A 24,541-nucleotide genomic window follows, 5' to 3' on the forward strand; every position below is an offset into this window, starting at 1 on the left:
CATTATATTTTTTGTTAAAATTGCTTCTTTATGTCTAAATGTTTCTTTAGTTTCCAAACTTTCAATACTCATTATCTGAAATAGAAGAATATACAGTATCACTTATTTTGCTTGGAACACTGCCTCAACAAGGAAATAAGCTGCAAATATCTCATACATTTTGATCACTTGCAGATATATGTATGCTTTATTTAATACAAGTAATTAGAAAACCAACTTCAAACAAGAAAGGAGCTATTAAATGCAAGTAACAGTAATCTAATGCTGATATGACGTATAATGGAGACAAGATAGCGTACTCGAATGTATGTGGTTGTTGTGAAGTGGTATATGCACTTACTGCCTCCTCTTAATGCAGATCCATTCACCTCTTTATGAATCCTTGAATGGATTAATGGTACATTTGCCAGTTCACAAATTTCAATGCCAAATTTCAAGTAGCAGAATTCAGAATAGATGCTAGCGACTATACCAAAAGGGGTTAAATAAAAAATTCAGTATGAAATAAACTGTTCTTTTTTAAATCTAGTATAGTGCATACACATAAACTTAATCTTAACCCGCCATATGGCAGGTTATTTTCTTTTTAAACAGTGCTTTATAAAATATTAAATTATGAATAGATCATTAATGATAATTATATCGTACTGTATATGTTTAATTTGAACGAATTTGTAAATATACACCGCAACAGTATAAAGTGGTAAAAACTCAAAATTGCCCCAACAGCCCACCCGCTTCGAGAGAAACATGAATAAGTGAATTTACTCCTTTCATTTTGACAAGGCAACTTTCTATTGGAAAAACATAACTAAACCACTAATGTAATTTTGAATAAAGAATTATTATTGAAATATTTTGCTATCTTACAAAAAACAATGCTTAAGTTTTGAAAATAATTAAGTAGATAAAATTAGAGATATAAACAGTAGATTTTATAATTTAGTAGAACATTCTATCCAAATTTATATAGCTAAACATGTAAACGTTTACTATTTTCAAATCAACAAGAACCAAAGTGTTTGAAGTTGGAATTTTCTTTACTTTTTATGGTGAAGAGTTTTTGCTAACCCTATTTTAGTAAGACAATTTAGTATTCAATGAGCACAAAACTGTGTCTTTATTTACATACAAATCAGTTTAGTGGAATGTTAATGTTTCATGCAGTCTAGTAGACTACAATTCTAAGTACACACGTTACTCCAATAAAAAAATATTCTATATTTAAATGATGATTTAAAAAATATTTATTTATTTGAGACAAAATTAGGGCCAAATAAATGACTCTTTTTTACATTTATATAACCTCTACTTCTTTGTTTGAAGTTTGTTTTTGATTACGTATTGTGAAGGATTTTTCTGGACAATTGCGTTCAGTGATACAAAAAGAAATCAAGGGAGGTATGGATTATTGTGACCTGTATTCTGTAGTTCAGTTTTAATTATCAGTGCTCTGTTTTGTTTTTATGAAGTGATTTTTTAGAGTTAGTGAAGTTGACACACCGTATGGTAGTGGTGATTCCTTTCTTATGCTTGTCACAACGCTCTGGTATGATTTGTTTGTTTTACCCTAGATTTTAATTATGTATTAGAGTAGTTGTTTACCTGAAGAACAGATTAGATTAAATATCTCGAAACGTAGTGTAACTGATCCTGTTTCCTTTAACCTCTAATAAGCAAATGTATTAAAAAAATCTGACATTCAAATACTAGATCGATGATGCATGATAATGATATTTCACTGTCTCCAACTGCAGTCTTGACGTGGTCTCCACACTTAATGACTGACGTGTCATATCATTACAATGATCATAAGAGACTATCGTCAACAGCTAAATCTACTAAGCCTGTAGATGAGACTTACTCGTTGTCGTTTCTGATTGTACGGTTCTGGGGGTCCAGCCACTGCTGGTTGCTGAAGAGGCCTTTGTTGTCCTGGGCTCGGCAAGTGAGCAGCACCTTCTTGCCGATGGGTTTCGCCTGAACCGCACTGTACGGCATGATCTCCAGCTCTACACACGTGCAACCTGCAACATGCAACAACTCGTCACCAACATGGAGTTCACAGCAGTGTCACTGCCAACAATATGCCACAAAACACTTAATATGCAATATCCGTGAACAATAGTATTCTCAGTGACTGATTGAGACTGTTTATTAACAATCTAATCTAATCTAACTGAAAACATGTCCGTTCGACGGTGAATTCCACAAAGATAACTCTGATGACTAAGCAATAACAACATACCACTATTTGTAAAGCACGTATCACAGATTTTTACCAATACAACAACTATTGAAAACAACAAAGTATCGCGATAAGAACAGCGTATTAAATTAAAAATCTATGGTTCGCTCATACCTCCATTTTAAAACTCTACATATGACCATATTTTATACCAAGTCGTATAAGCACATGCCCGCCTCGCATAGACTTGCGAAATAAATTTATTTGGTCTGTGCTAATCTTCTCTTTGCATGTAATTGTGTTCGCAACAAAATCAAGTCTAAACCAGCAAGCCTGCGTTCTAACGTAGAATACGCTATAAGTGAGCAGAAACCAAAATGCCAACTTATTGTCTCAGAGTATTGCTTAGTCTGAGTGTAAGATGTAACTGAATAACCCGGTCAGTGACACTGATGGGACTGAAAACGGCAGGTGCCAGGCTGGCCCCAACTCCTAATCCTCTGCGCTCGTGAGTGTAAGAGTGGATGCGTGCGAGATGACTACCTGGCTCTTGAGCCGCAATTCCTGATTTAATCAATAATAGATCACTCCATGTAAACTATTCGTTTCTGCAACACTATTCAAAGTTTATTAATGGAGGTGAACAGTTTGAGGAACGTTGCGATTATTTTCCATTAATCGTAAAAATGTTACTTATTATTATTAAACTTAATCGTCAGTGGTATGTGTGAGTTACGTTCCTGTTAACATGTACGTAATGTTGTTATTGACCAGTATAACAAATTAAAGTTGTATTAAATTTTTTCGAGGAGCTCCTACAAACTTTGAATCTCGGAGTGCCTTAAAAAAAGTTCTTAGAAATTAATAAAATGTTACAAAATTAAGCTGCATTTAGTATGCGGACGATTTGTAAAGTTGTTTTTTACACAAAATATACAGAGTAAATAATCGCTAAAATTCAGAACCAACACCTTTTCTCTTCTTTTTTGTGTTTTTATGTATTTGAACATTATCCAAAATAACACATGGTTATATAACAATTCAACGCATATGGTTTACACATTACATATTTCAAGTACAATTAGTATAAATCTGCTCTTTGCCTCTGATCAGCATTCGGGGAGAACATTTGTGTGGAATTATGATTCATTTAATAGCGTGGGCTTGCATCATGTAACTACTGCGATTCTGGAGATTACAATCTGTGCTTATTACTAATTAATTTTAATGTGTGCTTTTTGTTGTTAATAGTTTTGTTGTTTCAATACTTTCATCGGATAATTATTGTACTGCATTTTACTTGTACGTAATACATGTAATGTATGAAATGACGCAAACGAAAAATTGTACCTAACACTTATATATATATATATATATATATATAATAAACTCACTGGCGAAGGTTATAATAGTAATGTTTGGTGATACTATACCAAACACTGAATGGGCCGCACAAAGTGTTCAGAACGCACATATATGTAATTAATTATTTTAAATTTTAGAAATTGATATAAAACTTTTGCTTTTAACAAATATAACAACTTGGATCTAATATACAACACAATATAGTTCACAATACAGTTTCCGTACTTATTTTATAACATCTATAATTACTTACATAATATTTAAGAAACAAAACAAAATAAAGTAGTCTTTGGCAAAAAGACCGACATTATTTTTCTAATACACAATAATTTATGGTTCGGATCAGGTAAAGTTTCACTATTGTGGGTTGCATTACAGCCCAGCAGGCGCTCGAAGTGCGATTCGCTATAGTGTAAGCTTTACATAAGACAAGTGGACAGGACTAGATCTTGTTTTAAATATGTTGTTGGTATATCATGTCCCAAAATATAATCAGCTAATACAAAAAATGACAACTAATTAGCTAAATTAAAACCTGAACATATGAAACACCAGTTTTCTGGTACTGGTGGCGCAGGAAACTACTGAAACCCCTTCGCGAAGTACCGAGTGCTCAACTCAGCAAGTGTATTGAAACACGTCTGAAGCAAGTTAGATTGTGATCAACATGAGTAGTGTGTACATGGCGCTTCATCAATACCGAGGGAAAGTAATTAAAACTCAATCAAACCAATCAACCGACCAACCAGAGACCTACAAATTAATTGATTTCTACACAGCGATGCACACAAATAACTGAAAACTCCAGTTATGAATTTAGGATTTATTATTTTATAACCAGTTGAACACTAAAAACATATTTTCCCTATAAAACACTTAATAAAATATGCGCAAAACTGAAATGTGTATTACAGATATATATTTTGAATTAATTCCTAATGAAATTTGTCTTACAACAAATTGCAGCGTTCGTACCCTAATACATTTTATTGCCTTTTCAGAATAGCCTTGAATATCATCTACCACCTCAAATAACATTACATCGCAAATAACTCTATTGAGCAAATACGTTTCCGACACGTTGAAAATTCGTGTATGCGATGATGTAGAGGGGCGGTTGTGTATTGAGCGATGTATTTGAATGCGATTCCTACGTTAGGGCCGCAAGAGCACATGCACTGAATGTCAAGAGCACTGAAGACAGGGAATACAAATAAGAAAATTGAGGAGAGAATGAAAGGGTGCATCAGCGGAGGGGAAGGCAATATGACAAGACAGGAAAGAGGGGGGGATGATTGCACTCTGCCAACGACCTTTATGTTTCAAGGCAAGTGTCTGGTTCATCACAATTCAATAGGAACTATCCACCAAAACCCAAACATTGCGAAATACATGATAAAGTTATAAAGTGGTTTGGACTTTTAAGAGAAAAACAAGTAAATTTTTAATAAGTTTTCCTATATTTGCTCTTACTTCAGCAAAATCTAACCGAATGCAAGCAAGCAAACGAACTGCTGTTCGCATAATTAATTCAATATGAACTGCTGTAACAATTATAATCAACAATGATGTCGCTTTCATGTGGCGTTCAAAACTAATCAGTAACATAATTCATATAAAAAGAGATAACCACAGTTTATTATTACCGTTGATTTTGAAACAAACCCGATAAAAAAAATTGTACTTTACGATGTTTTTGGCTGTGGAACACTTTTCGTATAGAATAGTAGTATTGATTTTAGTTTTCTTCTTTAAAAAAATCAGTAAATGTGAATTGTTTACATATTTAAAATTAAGCAGTATATTTTAAGAACGTACCCAGAGAGGTGAGCTGCACTGTGTATTAACTAAATGCCACATTATCTGACTTGTCAAAATGGCTTGTATCAAGTATTTTATTTCAACCTTTTAACTTTACACACATATTATTTACGATTACTATTTTAGGAATACATTAACATGTTTTATATTGGTATGTTCTTAAAGGTTTGTTAATGTCTTATTATAGTAACATCTCGAATTGCTGTTATTGACGAAAACTATTTTTTTATAAGCCTGTGTAATAATTGAATGTAAACTTTTAAAACAAAGTGACAGTTTTATTTACATTTTGTGTAGGTGTAATTTTTATGATTTTTGTTACAGTTTTGTGAACATCTTATTAATATTATATAAATATATAAGGTACTTGTAAGGAACATACGGTACTTTTACATTACCAGTAAAAATGCATTATACAATGTTATACATTATACACGTATTGTACGCCGTCAAGTGAAAGTAATTGTCGCTTATATAGAGAAGGAAGTTCAATTTCCTCTGACAACCTGAACAGGCAACGCACAAAAGCGCAATACAGGAACGCGGCAATACGAAAACATAGAGCACACTCGATTGAACGTAAAATTAGGATCTCGAGAATACGAGAGTACTCACACGATCTCGAGTTTGATATGAAATATCGGCAAGCGGAGCGGGCCGGAGAGGTTATTGAACGTCGCCTTTTAACTGTTGTCGGCCTTTGCTCTAGACGTGATTGGGGGTTTGACGAGTTCTTTCACATAATTATTAATACTTCTAAAAATTTAAAATTTGTACCATAAGATTTCAAAAATAAATTTTAGTATAATAAAAAATTTCCTGTTTTTAGTACCTGTTCAATACGAATATCTAGATTAAAAATTCATACATTTTTTAAAACCTGCCGATGAACGAATAAATGTTAAATAATTAGGCTACGGAGACTCGAAATGAAACCCTAAAGAGTTTAACAATTCTGCTGAAGAGATAATCTCAGACTTCTTCGTTAATGCCTTTGCTTAAAGCATTGATTAACTGTTCCTTTACTACCGTTGCTTCCCTTAATCTTTGTAAAACTTAATTAAGAGTGTCATTATATAAAATAATTAAACATCCATTACATCTCATAATTGGAAAACAATTTAGTTTCAATTTAGAATTTAAAGAAATTGGAACACAACTTATTGCAAACTATTAAATGAAATTCAACTTCAAGGATGTCTGTATTTTTTGCCACTCACGCTGAATTATGTTAAGTGAACGGTGATCTACAAAGCTATACAGGACATAGGGGACTGTTGCAGCCGTAGCAAACAGTCATGTTGTTGCGTCATCTGACGTCATACATTGGCCTAAACGGTTATTTACGTGTGCCGTAAAGCTTACTTGACTGCGGAGATTTATGCTTAAGAAAAAACGTGTTAAAGAACATGACCTAAATTAAAAACAAAATTTAAAAAGCTGTTCAATCAAAATTAGTTTTCCTTGGTTAAATTTAACTCAAACAATAGTATTTTTATTTATTTTACAGGATTGTACGTTTCGATTAAAATATTAATTAAATCATACATTTATTTATTTGTTTATCACTGTAGATTATCTACTTGGCAACACGGTACTAACCTTTCCCCTTTCCAAATCCATATCAGACTCTCTTTCCTCTCTTGAGACGCGATACTCAAAGAGCCAATGTTAAAAGTGCGCTGGCAGATCCTCATAAGATTAAATTTCGATATAAATGTTATACATTTATCTGTCCCTAACATATATATCTAGGTTTTATTAGATATCAATTAAACAAGTTTGTTCTTAAATAGTTGTGCTTCAAGTTATTCTGATACTTGATACTTACTTATCTTTCAAAGCCTTAGAATGTATTTTGAAAAACTAATTCATAGAGGCGAGATCAATAATTTCCTTCATACATATCCATTTTCTATTTAATTAGTTAGGCAAAGTGTATCTTTGAATTATTAAATCGCGCAGAAAGAAATGCCGCTTGGACGGGGCAACGATCATATGATACTATTATCGGGACTATACCACTACCTACATAGTACATTGAATAGAAGGGGTTGATGATAAGGGATGAGGAGTAGACCACAGAGTCTCCATAAGGAGGGAGCTCAAGTGTGATGGCTTATATTTAAATTTAAACGGAGTATATAAAGAGAATCAGATTCCAATGACATGTATTTAGAGAGTGTGACGATCTGTTGATATTAAGATCAGGTTGTAGCAGTACACCTATAGAGATAATCAAAGCCCAATGAACTATATTTAGAGGGTGCGATGATCAGTTGTGATATGATGATATAATATGATTAACAGTTAAATTATCGGGTAGTGTTTAGCTCTAATAGACCATATATCTGAGAGGAGAAGACGGACCAATGAAGCACAACTCCAGACGGAGTGACCTAGTCGTACATGTTCCCTAATCTGAAGTTATCGGAGGAGCGCATTATGTGGAAAAGTTCAGTTATCGGGTAGTGTTTAGCTCTAATAAATCATATATATGAGAGGAGAAGACGGACCATGAAACACAACTCCAGACGGAGTGACCTAGTCGTACATGTTCCCTAATCCCAAGTTATCGGAGGAGCACATTATGTGGAGCAGTTCAGTTATCGGGTAGTGTTCAGCTCTAACAGACCACACATCTGAGAGGAGAAGACGGACCAGTGAAGCACAACTCCAGACGGAGTGACCTAGTCGTACATGTTCCCTAATCTCAAGTTATCGGAGGAGCACATTATGTGGAGCAGTACAGTTATCGGGTAGTGTTCAGCTCTAACAGACCACACATCTGAGAGGAGAAGACGGACCAGTGAAGCACAACTCCAGACGGAGTGACCTAGTCGTACATGTTCCCTAATCCCAAGTTATCGGAGGAGCACATTATGTGGAGCAGTTCAGTTATCGGGTAGAGTTCAGCTCTAACAGACCACACATCTGAGAGGAGAAGACGGACCAGTGAAGCACAACTCCAGACGGAGTGACCTAGTCGTACATGTTCCCTAATCTCAAGTTATCGGAGGAGCACATTATGTGGAGCAGTACAGTTATCGGGTAGTGTTTAGCTCTAACAGACCACACATCTGAGAGGAGAAGACGGACCAGTGAAGCACAACTCCAGACGGAGTGACTAGTCGTACATGTTCCCTAATCCCAAGTTATCGGAGGAGCACATTATGTGGAGCAGTTCAGTTATCGGGTAGAGTTCAGCTCTAACAGACCACACATCTGAGAGGAGAAGACGGACCAGTGAAGCACAACTCCAGACGGAGTGACCTAGTCGTACATGTTCCCTAATCTCAAGTTATCGGAGGAGCACATTATGTGGAGCAGTACAGTTATCGGGTAGTGTTCAGCTCTAACAGACCACACATCTGAGAGGAGAAGACGGACCAGTGAAGCACAACTCCAGACGGAGTGACCTAGTCGTACATGTTCCCTAATCCCAAGTTATCGGAGGAGCACATTATGTGGAGCAGTTCAGTTATCGGGTAGTGTTCAGCTCTAACAGACCACACATCTGAGAGGAGAAGACGGACCAGTGAAGCACAACTCCAGACGGAGTGACCTAGTCGTACATGTTCCCTAATCCCAAGTTATCGGAGGAGCACATTATGTGGAGCAGTTCAGTTATCGGGTAGTGTTCTGCTCTAACAGACCACACATCTGAGAGGAGAAGGCGGACCAGTGAAGCACAACTCCAGACGGAGTGACCTAGTCGTACATGTTCCCTAATCTGAAGTTATCGGAGAAGCGCATTATGTGGAAAAGTTCAGTTATCGGGTAGTGTTTAGCTCTAATAAATCATATATATGAGAGGAGAAGACGGACCATGAAACACAACTCCAGACGGAGTGACCTAGTCGTACATGTTCCCTAATCTCAAGTTATCGGAGGAGCACATTATGTGGAGCAGTACAGTTATCGGGTAGTGTTCAGCTCTAACAGACCACACATCTGAGAGGAGAAGACGGACCAGTGAAGCACAACTCCAGACGGAGTGACCTAGTCGTACATGTTCCCTAATCCCAAGTTATCGGAGGAGCACATTATGTGGAGCAGTTCAGTTATCGGGTAGTGTTCAGCTCTAACAGACCACACATCTGAGAGGAGAAGACGGACCAGTGAAGCACAACTCCAGACGGAGTGACCTAGTCGTACATGTTCCCTAATCCCAAGTTATCGGAGGAGCACATTATGTGGAGCAGTTCAGTTATCGGGTAGTGTTCTGCTCTAACAGACCACACATCTGAGAGGAGAAGGCGGACCAGTGAAGCACAACTCCAGACGGAGTGACCTAGTCGTACATGTTCCCTAATCTGAAGTTATCGGAGAAGCGCATTATGTGGAAAAGTTCAGTTATCGGGTAGTGTTTAGCTCTAATAAATCATATATATGAGAGGAGAAGACGGACCATGAAACACAACTCCAGACGGAGTGACCTAGTCGTACATGTTCCCTAATCTCAAGTTATCGGAGGAGCACATTATGTGGAGCAGTACAGTTATCGGGTAGTGTTCAGCTCTAACAGACCACACAACTGAGAGGAGAAGACGGACCAGTGAAGCACAACTCCAGACGGAGTGACCTAGTCGTACATGTTCCCTAATCTGAAGTTATCGGAGAAGCGCATTATGTGGAAAAGTTCAGTTATCGGGTAGTGTTTAGCTCTAATAAATCATATATATGAGAGGAGAAGACGGACCATGAAACACAACTCCAGACGGAGTGACCTAGTCGTACATGTTCCCTAATCTCAAGTTATCGGAGGAGCACATTATGTGGAGCAGTACAGTTATCGGGTAGTGTTCAGCTCTAACAGACCACACATCTGAGAGGAGAAGACGGACCAGTGAAGCACAACTCCAGACGGAGTGACCTAGTCGTACATGTTCTCTAATCTCAAGTTATCGGAGGAGCACATTATGTGGAGCAGATCAGTTATCGGGTAGTATTCACTCTAACAGACCACACATCTGAGAGGAGAAGACGGACCAGTGAAGCACAACTCTAGACGGAGTGACCTAGTCGTACATGTTCCCTAATCTCAAGTTATCGGAGGAGCGCATTATGTGGAGCAGTTCAATTATCGGATAGTGTTCAGCTTCCCAGCCGCACCGTCTAATACAAGCCTTGTTGCTGCCAAACTGCCTTTATTGCATATTTGGCCGCCACAAGCGCTTTATTAAACGGTAATGAGATGTCAGCCCGTGTACCCGGATACCGCCTAATTTACTTATCGTCGGGACCGCTAATATCGAGCGATGTAACGTATATTCCTTCTAAATATAGCGTAAATACATAGGTTATAATTTTACGTATTGTTGAATGCTAACAGAGAGAATATCATAGCGTCTCTTATCTAGTTTTCCAATTCATACGTAGTAAGTTATTGTTTCTTGGTCATATATCCGATGTTCAAAAAGACTGGAATCATTTAAATACTTTGTTCATGAATTAACGTTGATAAATGAAACTCCAGGGTTGCGTTCTTAATTTGGTTACGTACATTTTGGTCAGTTTAGGTAGAATGATTTGCTATGAGGAACAGGACTAACGCAAAGTTGCAGCAGAAATGAATGAACACGGCCATAAAATTTCATTTATGAACGTTTATTCATAAACAAAATATTTCAGTGTTTCAGACGTTTTGGAAACCGGATGAATCTCGGCGTAGGGTATATAAATTATTATGTGAGTGTTGTTTACATTTACACGTAAATCAGGTTGAGGTGGAATGAATGTACTACTCTCGTATCAGACTATAAACACTTTATTTCTTAACATTTTACTACCCTTATCATTATGAAAACGTTAAAACACTTACAATGTTCTAGTATGATTCAAACGAAATAGAACGTGAGTTTTCATACAGAAATATGATTGAATGTTTTTGTAAGAACGTATGAATATTTAACTTGCTAGGTAAGTTCTGTAATATTTAAGTACAACGTACAATATCATAGTTAAAATTGCGTGTTACAAGTAGCTGATTTGTACTCTTTCGACATCACAATATATCTACCATCTACCCACAGTTATGTACAGTCGTCACTCAATGACGGATACAACAATGGCAGAGTGTCAATGTGTAGTACCATGGTCAAAATTGCGTGTTACAAGTAGCTGATTGTACTCTTTCGACATCACAATATATCTACCATCTACCCACAGTTATGTACAGTCGTCACTCAATGACGGATACAACAATGGCAGAGTGTCAATGTGTAGTACCATGGTCAAAATTGCGTGTTACAAGTAGCTGATTGTACTCTTTCGACATCACAATATATCTACCATCTACCCACAGTTATGTACAGTCGTCACTCAATGACGGATACAACAATGGCAGAGTGTCAATGTGTAGTACCATGGTCAAAATTGCGTGTTACAAGTAGCTGATTGTACTCTTTCGACATCACAATATATCTACCATCTACCCACAGTTATGTACAGTCGTCACTCAATGACGGATACAACAATGGGGGGTTGCCAATTCCTATTGTCGGAGTAGCAATGATGTTACTTCAGCCTTCACGGCTTGCACAGAAAGGCTTTATATAAGCTGCTGCAGAAATTTTACACTTAACATATAAAAAGTTATGTTTAATTCATATCTGCCGTCTTTAATATACTATTATTAATATTAAATTACTATATAAATCGAACTTAAATCTACATATCGACCATTTTTGATAAATGTTACAAAACATTTAAATGAATTAATTCAGTTTGGAATAGTGTTCATTTTTTTAATTAACTTTTTAACTTATTCAAACATTAACATAAATTCAAAAATAAAAAGCTCATTTAATGCCTGGTAGTTAATATAAAGAACTGAACTGAAAGGGATGAAAATATTCAAAGTAAATTATAAAAAGTAAGCAAACAATATGAGCTAAGAAATCGATATCATAATAATGATATTTAAGTACCTATGTATGAAACAACCTGATATTGACCTATCCTGTAATAAAGGTAAAATTCCTGTATTCACAAACAAGCTTCCATTATCCATCGATTTGTTTCATAGCAGAATATCAAAGGGAATTCTTGAGCAAAAAATCCTTTTATATCACAACATAAAGACTATCAATAAACGTTGTACCCAATAATATTGGAGGTTGTTTAATCGCTTTGATACTCTGACAGGATATCTGAAAACATTACATTACATTGATATAAAAAATACAGATGGGTGAACTCCTGTCCGTAAATGTGATTCAATACTATAAAGTTGTTATATATTTACAAGATAAAAAATAAAGTTTGTGGAAATGCTTCATTTAAATTAATTTGAATAACGCGTTATATTGTTAACACGAACTTAAATAAATTAACCAACCTTGTCAACATGAGCACTTGCCAATGCGAACCTTTACGGACGCAATCTCAAAATGAATAAACATTAAGTCTATAATTATTATACATGGGCAATTTTGTACAACTGTAACAAAACTGCGTTATAAATACATGCTAACGAAACAGACAAATTACGAGAGTGATAGGCTTCATTCAGAGAGTTCTCTCTGCTCTGTCAATTTATACAAACCAACATAAATATTGTCACCACAGAATGCTCAGATTAACAAAGCAGCGATGTGGCAATACTGCAGTTCTCCGGATCGTACGCCGCCGTTCTCCGGTCACTTGAACTGTACAATATCTGACCTTTTAGTAAAAGTTGATTTCGCGTTTCTAACAAGAAGTTTCTTCAATAATACCGAATAATGGCGTTTTAAACAAGCAATGTTTAGTTAGGCTATTTCACTTTATTGATTCACAACTCTTTTAAAACTCAGTTTTGTAAAATTTCCGCTTGCTTACTCAGTTTATATTAACTTATTCAGGTTTGTATTTGTTTACATCACTTTGAGCCCGTTTACAGTTTTATCACAACACAGACAATCGTGATTGAATTACAATTGTGTTATTTTTACAGCGATTCACTTACAGTTCTTTTTAGAATGAGTTGACATAACATTTATATATTAAGATAGTACCACATCACAAGAAATTCAGTAATCATGGAATATAAATAGTAAAACTGTATAAAGAGACACAAGACAAATCTGAATTCAAATTATTTTTCGTCATATATCGCTTGAATAAACATATAAACTATTTAATAAGTAAGCCATTACTGAACTTTAAAAGTTGGCTGTTCATTTTGCCATAATATTATATGTCGTCGACAAGGCGCGTAGCGGAGTTAACTGACTGTGAAGCAACAGTCGTACCAACTGAACACCAAGGAGGTTTATGGCGTATTTTATGGCGCAGTATTCTTGCCAAGAAACCAGATCCGACGAGTCGATTTTAAAACCTTTCTGGAATTAATTTTCTTAAGAAATATTTAGCTGATGTATGTAACATATACGCTTAATTGAAAACAATAAAATATAACCGTACATAAAACAAATGTCTCAGTTTAAATAGATGGGTTTATAAATACACATAATAAAACTGGAAGGATTTAAACCGTGTAGATACATCATTGTGCTTTAAACCGTGTTGTGTTTATAATAACCCCTAAAACAGCACGTGTCAAACTGCAATGAAGCATCGTTAAGCTATAACATTTCCCGCACACTCTTAAGTATAGTTAGGAAGGGAAACAAATTTTACGATCCAAAATGTAACAAATATAAAAATGTATTCAAACATCAATCGTCAGGTGTAAAACCAAAAAGAAGCATTGTTTATTGTCGATAACCAATTAAAATGAAGATATATAAGATGTAGCTTGAGTATCGGGTTCTTTTTGTATTACTTATTCATCATTGTTATGAGAATGTCATTGATGAATAACCGGAAACCGATTGATGTAAACAGTCGTTTGAAAGTGTTATGATAACCACACACATATAGTTTCGATTAATTGGTTAAGCTTCGAAAAATGCAAAATATTTATTGAAAAATTATATGATCAACAAAATAAATAAATTTCACTTAAGATAGGACTTCTACGCATTATGGAGTGTTGTTTTACCTCTTGAAATTCCGAATCGTTTATTACGAGATACCTTGGCTTCGTGCACTTTGGCTAAGTCAACTTAAGCTAAACTAATTCTATATTGTATTAAGTGAACACTTAACACTAACTGGAGACTAAGCGCGATAAGATAAATAATGATTAAGGAGGGATTAGTGGGTGTCACTTAGATTTGGCCCGCAGTCACTTGTATACGCTAATGGTTTATGGAGTGGATAAAAGCGATCCCGATTTCTCCGGTGAAAATGCTTTGATCACTCGGATAGAAATCCAACATTCAAGTCCACATTAGAAACTGAGTGCAGTGATTAATATTTGTATTTGTGAAAGTAACATTTTTGGATTCAAATAAATACACGCAAAAATGTAACGGGCTTTTCCAAAAAGTAATTTGAAACAATATGGGCTAAAGTTTAAAATTATATGTATGGCTTAAAAACTGGCTTTACAATCAGTGACTTTGCAGTTTCTGGTATAGGTGGGTTTTAAGGGATCGGTAGAAAGTTTTAAATTTGAAGACAATTCAAAATTTTATTATTTTCAACTCTTGATTTTTTACAGGCATAAATAAATATGGGACAAAAACATTTGGACAGCCTGGACCAAAAACACGACCATGAGGATTATTGAATTCCAGGTTTTGAGTGACACATAGTTTCATTACATAAATACAACGCCAAGTTGCTGAGGAATTGTTGTAGTTGACGCTAAGATTAGCACAGCGATTGTGAGCTTTGGAGTTATTTCAGTCTGTTGTAGGCTGGTTAACAACCCACTAAAACATAATATGGAGTTGGAGGGTAAACACCAATAACTATAAAAACTGCAGTGGCAGTATCCAGTGAGGTACCACACATAACTATTTATGTATCATATATACCGTGCTGCTGATAACCTTTGGTGAATACCTCATTCAAGTACCTTCTCGTAGCTTCATGTATTAGTATAGAACGTCATGTGGCTCCGTAGAGTATGAAAATGTTTGGTTATTTAATATTAAATCGGCACCAAAAACAAGCTGTGTAACTTCGCTTTGTTTTAAACCAAAGTTCTCTGCAACACCGTACAATACAAATGTTTACTCGACAGCAAACATCAAAAACAAACTGGAGCTGGAGTATCTCGCCAACACATTGTTGTTACTCACACAGATCTGATCATTAGTTGAGTGCATATTGTGAAATTAATATAACTTTTACTCTATTTTTGTTTATTTTATGTATTGTTAAGAGCTACTATTGTTTTTATAATATTCCGTAAGGCTACGACGCCAATGGTACTTTGTGATTTAAAATTATACTAAATATGCCATAATATTAAAAAACACAGGCGGGGTTTTTATTAGTTCAGAACTTGTTACTCTTGTTTAAACAACAAAGTTAAAAACTGTCAAGAAGCAGTTGAAGAATAAGATTGAATTGTATTGTGAAATTACGGTTTTGTTGTTGACTTCTATTTTAAACGAGTGACGGCGTCGTCAACTCTTTGAAACGTTTAAATTATTTCTGAGAAAACAATAATTTGTTAAAATGTATTGTAAGCCTTGACTTAAAAATGCGACATTCGAAATCCATAACGAATACTATATGTAAAACTATGTTTTCACTAATCAGTTCCGATTAAGACATTTAACTGTAAAATACTATGAACTCTCCTTAAGCTTAAATTTAATCTTCCTACGTCATGCTAACCCTTTCATCTTCCTTGAGATTATAAATTATATATATTTTATATTATCAAAATTTACACAACTACAAAAATGTTTTAAACTGGTATTTGAAGGACATGGCAGTGGTAAAATACATTAAAATCGAGTTTTATAAACAATGCCTATTAAACTTTTAATTATTGAAAAAGAGCTAAGACCAATGTAACGTTAAACAACGTAAATGTACGAACTGAATACTCTGATAATATTCAGATGAAGCAGCTGATAAAAGCGGAGTATAATGATACCAAAGACGTCTCTGTCTGCTGTATTTCAAGTCGACATTTTGTCTTTAAGCTTCCTTTGATTCTGGGTACAGACACAAAGCCTTTTCATTACTTATGAGGATATATTTGGTACAAATTAAATTCCATCTACCATTCAAGGCTTCTAATTTTGAAATAGTCTTCAGAACAAATTAAATTTTAACCTATTTTATTTCCATAACGTAAAATTACAACGCGTAATATCAGGTCACAATCATTTTTAAAATTTAAGTTTATCTTAGCAATTTTATTATTAAACAAGCCAATTCAATGTAAGATACAAACAATAAATGAAATTAAGGTTTGAGTTGGAAAGGTATGTTATTTCGTTCTTGAGTAGTCAATGTTATGACATTTAAAAGTACGTAATTCTCCACAAGTCTAGCCCTTCTTTATGAATACTGTCGCGCAGTATTCGGCATTCATAATAACAGAGTGAAACGCGAGTTAAAAAAAAAGAAGAAAAAAAAACTTACTGAAAAATAAGAAAGCAGGAACTAAATACATTAATTTGTAAAATTACTCAGCGTAATTGCTTAAATGGATTTTGAAGATACGAATCGGCCCCTTTAAAAATATACTGTATTGTCGTTAAGAAGCATTGTATTTTTAAAATATTCCTTGTAAAACACGTTAGAATGTTTTAGATTAGCTTCTTGTCTTTAACGAAGATTAACTAGGCCATTTATATTAAAAGTCAGATAACGTTATATTGTAAACAAATACTGAATACTAATCGGTGGTCTTTTTATAACAATTTAGTTTTGTGACTGTGTTCTAAACGACTGAGCCAGTTTTACAGCTTGGAATGTTTTGAAATCGGATCGAAATTTAATTAGCACAAATTTTAAATTATTGGAAATAAAATGTCTGACAACACTAACAGCTGACGTAGTTATTGATATTTTGTAATCTAATTATGCTTCATTTATAACAGTTGTTTTATACATTTCTATAAAGACTTAATTTTCTTATAACAAATTAAATCAGCTTTAAAAATTCAATTACGATTCAAGTTATAAACTGCCATCTGATAGAATTATTTTTGTTATCTCTCCGTTTGCGATACAATAACTTTCGAGGGCTCGGCACGTGTTATTCTCTGTCTCCGCGAATTCCATTTCACTCAAGATTCAGAGTAGAACGACAAAGTTTTCAAACAAAGGTGCCAAGTAGTGTGCGTGTGTGTGTGTGTGTGTGTGTGTGTGTGTGTGTGTGTGTGTGTGTGTGCGTGCGAGCGTGCGTGCGTGTGCGTGTGTGGTGAATGCCAGTTTTTCTAAACTTCAAACCAAACTAATACAAAGATCAAATACCCAACAATTTATCCAAGGTATTAAAGAAAGTAAATACTAACGTATCTCTGCGAATTTGGATTTAATTTGTTTCTTTCCATCCTACTTTTTAGCATGGACATGAAGTCTATTAATTTTGGTGGTTTACGTCTGCCGCGTCGCTAGCTTGTGAAATTTCAAAATTGAATAACATACCTACGTTTAGACTTATAGTTTAAAGCTATAGTAAACAAAAATTCAAGCAAAAATACCAAATATACCAAATCTAAAGCGCATATGCTTACAACATGTATGTTGGGGTTAAGAAGGGGGTTTTTGATTAGGCGCTCACAAGATACCGCGCAGTTAAATTTAAAAGTTATAACAGTATCGAATGTTCTACCAATTCTTATACTAAGTTACGTACATAAAGATCAGAAATTAAAATGAGAAAAGGCTATGGGTGAAAAAGAGATTGTCCATCACAATATATTCCTGGAAATATGAAATGACTGCGCCATGATTCAAACCGAATTCTGGAATCAGACTTGGCCACAAAAGGGATTCCAGAATGAATTGGTAGGGGAAGAGTAGGGTCACGAAGGAGAATATATATATTGAATACACGCATTCTATAATATCTTATCCAAGTGATGGACGTTTACTGTAAGTAATATTGATAGAATGACATTCATACGTTATTTCAATACTGCTAGGTAAACAACATTTTTGTCATAACAATTTAGATTAAAATACCATTTTCGGGCATTCCATACATTTTAAACAGTTAAACGTATATTATACGTACCAATGTGCTGACCCTACACAGTCGCAGGGCTGACTGTCACCTCTGCCGTTATCATCACAAAACGGCACACACGATAGTCGATAATAATGACTACGACACGATACTAAACACAGAGTGACCTCAGACAATGTTATGGTACCCTTAACATGTCCACGTTAACGTTGTAACATGTGTATATCAGCTGTAAAGCGAGGTGGTGTACTTATGATGTACCTCCCTCCCTTTACAGTTTACCTCAAAAATGTTGAAATTAGGAATCGTAAAATCTAACTGCATATCCATTTATTCAAATTAGATCTAAGGAACATTCAATTGTACAAACACTAATGAGATGACACAAGATATACTTCGGAATCGATTGCTTTTAAGCCCGGTTTTCATTGATTAAAAACCATTCAGTAAAACGCCTGCTTGGACTTCCTTATTTAGCTGTAGTAAAAGTTATTGTCAGTTGAAGACAGTTCTGTGGATGCGATAAGAGAAATAATTGAGCGTTGTGAGATTAGTGGCAGACGTTGAAGTGGTTCCCAGCCTCTTGTATAAAACTGCTAATGGCTCAAGGAGTGGGTAAAAGCTGTCCAGACTTCTCGTGTTAAAACTTCATCCGGATCGGAGTAATATTTATTGTGAATTCTGTTACTAACTCATTTGACTCCTGTGACTTAATAAAATAAAAACTTAAATGTCACAATTCTGAAACTCCACCTTTTGTTAATAGTCGCTTATTCATACCTTATCGCTTCTTTTACTAATGAAGTAGATACAAAAATCAAAAGGTTGTGTTATCTGTATTCCAGCCTTTAGCAAGCAACTTAATATTCTTGTATATGGTTCCAATAGCGATAAAACATGTATTCATCCACTTTTTGCAATGTCGTGTATCAAAGAGAACAATCCATCACTCGCCATTTGTCAATTCTATAATAGACCAATCACTCGGTACGCATTACAAGTTGTAAATTAATTTCCATTTATCCACGAAGAATTATACTCATTATTGTAATTACAAACACAATAATCATTTAGTGTACGAGATAAAACAATCGGTAAGTTAAAAGTGGTGCTTTAGTCTATTGTGCTCCAAAAAGAATTATCGTGCAGCATATAGCAGAGGGCTTATAATGTTTGTAATTTAACTTCCCAATACAGTCAATACATTCCGTTTTTTATGGTACCCAGTATATGTTGGATGACCTGCTTGTCACTTCTAACGGTTTCAGCAAACGTTTTGTATTGAATTTAAAACCAATATTGTTGATATTTACAAAGGTTAAAATATCAAGCGACAACATTATGTTTTAATATGATGTAATATAGTGTAGAATCTGTATTATTGATCCTTACCTTTATGGTTGCTTTACATTAGAATTATAATAGTAGGTATGGTTGATCTTTGGAAATGTGAAATACTATCATTTCATGTTTATGTTATAAACTCAACAATGGAAAGTAATGTGTTAGTTCAAAAAAAATACTGCAATAATGTCAATAAAAATTACTATCTTATCTCTTCATAAATAATTACATCCTTTTATAGATTTTTTTGTAATATGTTAAAAAACATAGCAAGTAATATTGTTATTATGAAATAGTATGAATGAAAACTAATAATTGTTAGTAATTACAAGAAATATTTATTATCTTTGTATATTTAAATATTCAATTATTAATTTCCACCAGGTTTATACTCTTATAGTAATTTAACTGTTGCACAATGTGGAACTCATTACAGTCAGTAATACAATTTCTAGTGTAAGGTTATAATTTAATTTACTCCAATGTATATTTAAAATAGTTGCAATCGATTATAGAATCGGCTACATTGTTTTGAAAATTATAGTGATCTTCAATATACCGTATTTTTTTTTTATTTGACAAGAGGTTGTAGTAATTTAAGGTCATTTTCGGAGCACCTAATCATATATTTCTTTATAATTTTTCTTTATTACTTTCATTTGAACTATCATATTACTTTCAATTAGTGATTTTACAATAGAAACATGAAATTATAGTATCCCACATAACATCTAAAAATAACATTTACAGATAAGGATATGAATTTTTAAAATATGTATATAATAGATTAATGGATTTTTCTAACAAGTTAATTTATAAAGTAATATTTTATTTCAAACATGTAATTTTATTAAACACAATATTTAACTAAAAATGTCACTTTATTAAATAAGAGAACATTAAAATCACCCCTAAACCCTTAATTCAGTACAGTAAGAAATTAAAATTTGTATCTCCTACACTTTTTATTTGATCTGGTTACAACATTTTCTACTTTCTACTGTTGTAGTGTTTCAAAAATATTATGTCTGTATTTATTTGTTCGCGCACAAGAGTGGTGACTTTGAAACTTGTCAATTAATAGGTCTTTAGTATCTAATTAAACTAAAATGCCAGATTGCATGATGAAACATGAAGCATTGTAGGGCCTCATTAAGTAATCCCTACTTCCAATTATCTATCTTTTGAGTGAATGATCTAATTCCTGTTTTAAAGTTATCTTTAGCTTACTGCAATGTAATGTAAGTACTAAACAGCATAATCGCAGGAATATTCGGTTACACTGACCAACACGGTAACCATTAATCCAGCCCAACGAGTACGATAGTTATGTTAGTCTACTACAATATAATGTATGTACTTAACAGTTGCCTGCTCACAGGAATATTCGGTTACATTGATCCAACATGGCAACCATTAATCCAGCCCAACGAGTACGATAGTTATGTTAGTATACTACAATATAATGTATGTACTTAACAGTTGCCTGCTCACAGGAATATTCGGTTACATTGATCCAACATGGCAACCATTAATCCAGCCCAACGAGTACGATAGTTATGTTAGTCTACTACAATATAATGTATGTACTTAACAGTTGCCTGCTCACAGGAATATTCGGTTACATTGATCCAACATGGCAACCGTTAATCCAGCCCAACGAGTACGATAGTTATGGTTATTTTAAGATAAGGGTTTAAATAATCGTAAAGGTTGTTTTATGCAAAATCTAATATAACTACTCCTTCAACGACCACATTATTACTGATGAATCGAACTTTTACAAAACCCAACTGCGAGTAATTTGCCCTTAATACTTAAAATACACTCAGAACAATGACTGTCTGGACTCCTATTCAGTTCTTCTTAAATTAGCTGGATTAAATCTTATTGTCGGGCGAAAGAAAGTTCTGTAGAAGAGATGAGAGGAATAAATAAACTTTGTATGGCTAGTGCTACACATTAAATATTTGCCCATGCCATTTTGTATAAAACTACTCACGCTTTTATTATCTTACTAACATTGAACAGATTTAATAATAGGAATCGACCAAATGGAATTGAAAGTTTTGTTAACTTTAAATATGTTTTATCACGATCACTGTTGTGTGTTATGGAATACATCAAACAGAATAAACGTTTATAAAAGGTATTTCAATAATTTCATACGACAGTGAAACATCAAACGGAACCATGAATAGCTGTGCACCAACCACCGCTGCAGGGACTGTCGATGAATATTACTGAACTGCACATAACTGTGTATCATACATGCATGTGTCCGTTGGAGATAAAAACTGTGAGCTTCACACAAGCACTTCCAGATAATTATCACGTTAAATTATACATGAAAGAGAATGAGGTATTAACAAACACTATTTTTGTATATTAGGAAAATATTTTGTACACTGTGCGGAAATCCACAATTAGCATTTGATATGAGTTAATTAACATATTATCTTATTTTCCGCAAATAAAACTCACCTGGTGAAATAGGGAAATCTATACCTTTTTTACACTTGAAATAGTTTTCTTGGTAAATAGAATAAATAATTTAAACATTTCCATAAGTAACAATGCTTACATAGTTATTTAGTTGTCTAAAGATACATTGCAGGTAATATTCTAAATTCGATTACTTACTGTTTCGTAGCTAAAAGACTGCTGCACTGGCGGCCATTTTGATTTTTGCTCCGTAAGAACAACAGTGAAACCTCAAACGCTTTTTTGGGATTATATTTTATGGTAACAATATGGGAGACGTCTCATTTTAAATGATATAATTAATCTCCATCCATACGTTGTTTTAGGTTTTCTGGTATTTTTTTAAGTATTAAAAAACTCAAAATGTTCTATACTACATCGTTTGTATAATAAAAAAGTATACACGTTACTAGAAAAAAGAAAACAGTTTTTTTTAGATTAACATTGTTCTTATGGATGAGGTCAAGGTCGTTTCACTGTAGACGCCACTTAAGAATCTCCTACTGAAAAAGTTTGAAAATTGTTTTGAAATTTATGATTATTCAATTTATTAATACGTTGTTACTTTTATTATAATCTATTAGGTGAATTGGGGGCAACACCATATAAATTCTTTATAAGACTAATAATACTGTACGATGTTCAGGTGATATTTACACAGTTTGTGAATGGTTTTTTTCGTGGTAGGTCCACTATTAATAACAGAGATCACAACTAAAAGTAAGAACCTCAATTACAATGCTAAATATAAACAGTCGCAGTGGGAAGAACAAATAGTCACCAATTTTCCTAATGTCACGTCAGAAGTAAGAGACATTTTCAAGTAATATGTAGAGATGAAGAGAGAGAGACATTTCTGACAACCTTTTCACACTAAAGGAGTAGCGAGTGTGATCGGTCAGCCGTACCATACAGAGCTGTTTCCCTCAAACTCTCTTCTCTTCATGGATTTACTACTTGGCTTTTATAAAATAAAATCTTAAGATTGAACTGATCTAAAATAAATTTCATGCTGTTCTTTCAAAATTGTACAACATAATTTAATTTTAGGAATTCATAGCCAATGTTATATTACGTTTTATTGGTATAATATAAAGACTATTCTTTTCAGAGTATATGGCATATTTAACGTATCCCCGCTATCAGATATATAACACGAACTTGGGACGGAATGCTCTTTGACTTTCTGAACCCAAAACCCAACATCTATAAGTTCTTCCTTGAGCTAACGTCAACGTATATATCAAGTTTCAAATTCCTAGAATAGTTTTATCAAGAGTTATATAGTACACACGGCGGACGAAGGACCTGTCGGATAATATTTGAAAGGCGATAATTAATCACTTACTTCGAGCATTCTAGATATTAAAAATACTAAATTAAAGGAGAAAGTCAAGTAAATTGCCATAACTGGCTTTTACGTTGTGACTTTGAAACATTTAGGACCAATACGGAATTTGAGAATATCTCAAGTCACATAATTGCGACCCTTGTTATAATATACTTAAGTGTCCGTAACTGTCACAGTATGGAATTTTCAGGACACGAGTGGGAGGGGGAGGGGGAAATCACAAGCAAGGGTCAGGTAAAATTATTTGTGACTTATTAATCAATCGGATTTATCTAAATGTACTGATAGTTCATTCCAATTTTTACTTTTAATTACAATTTATTATTCAGTCTTCTATAGAAAACATTTTCTACAATAACCGACACAAACTAAAAAAAGTAAATGTCTGTCTTGGGTTACTTGATGACGAAATGAATACTTTACATTTTTAAAGCACGAGTAAGTTTATTATCTCTAAAGATTCAAACAGAGCTTTAAGAAACGAATTTCAGACGTTACAACATCGAAAGTTAAACATCCCTTCAATAAAGACAAATTAACTACAGATAATTAAACACAATATCTGACTAAGCATTAAACAGCTAACAAGAACACGTAGTTTCAAACAAAAATATCTTAATAGAAGAAAAACACAAATTATTAAAGCGATAAAGAGGTACAAGACATCTGCGGAAACTGTAAGATTTAGCCGTTGAAAAACCTTAATGGTGATGTAACTGGACTTAAACCAACCCATTAAGCTGTTATTAAACTCGACTGAGTTACTGTTGTATATCAGAGCTTCCTTTTTACTACGTTTCTTGTCATGGACCTTGTATGCTAGAAGGCTAATATTCTGTGGTATAAAAAAGTATTTTTACTGAAAACTCTTCGATTATAATAATTCTGTGAGTTCTGTATAACATTTTCAGGTACAGTACACTCACAAAATATAAAATACATGACTGCCTTATTTATTCCGTAAAATATTATACATAAATTCAACGTATGA

At 34.1% G+C, this 24,541-nt stretch overlaps 1 protein-coding gene across 1 annotated transcript in view; it reads right to left on the reverse strand.

Moving 5' to 3' along the window:
- LOC124357598 (fasciclin-2-like) overlaps positions 1–24,541 on the reverse strand; it is a 298,184-nt gene that overhangs the window by 50,794 nt on the left and 222,849 nt on the right. The window contains 1 exon segment of the mRNA XM_046809520.1: positions 1,865–2,027. Within this exon segment, the coding sequence (XP_046665476.1) occupies positions 1,865–2,027 (163 nt within the window).

This window comes from Homalodisca vitripennis, chromosome 3 (assembly GCF_021130785.1).
Source record: "Homalodisca vitripennis isolate AUS2020 chromosome 3, UT_GWSS_2.1, whole genome shotgun sequence".
Lineage (NCBI taxonomy): Eukaryota > Metazoa > Arthropoda > Insecta > Hemiptera > Cicadellidae > Homalodisca > Homalodisca vitripennis.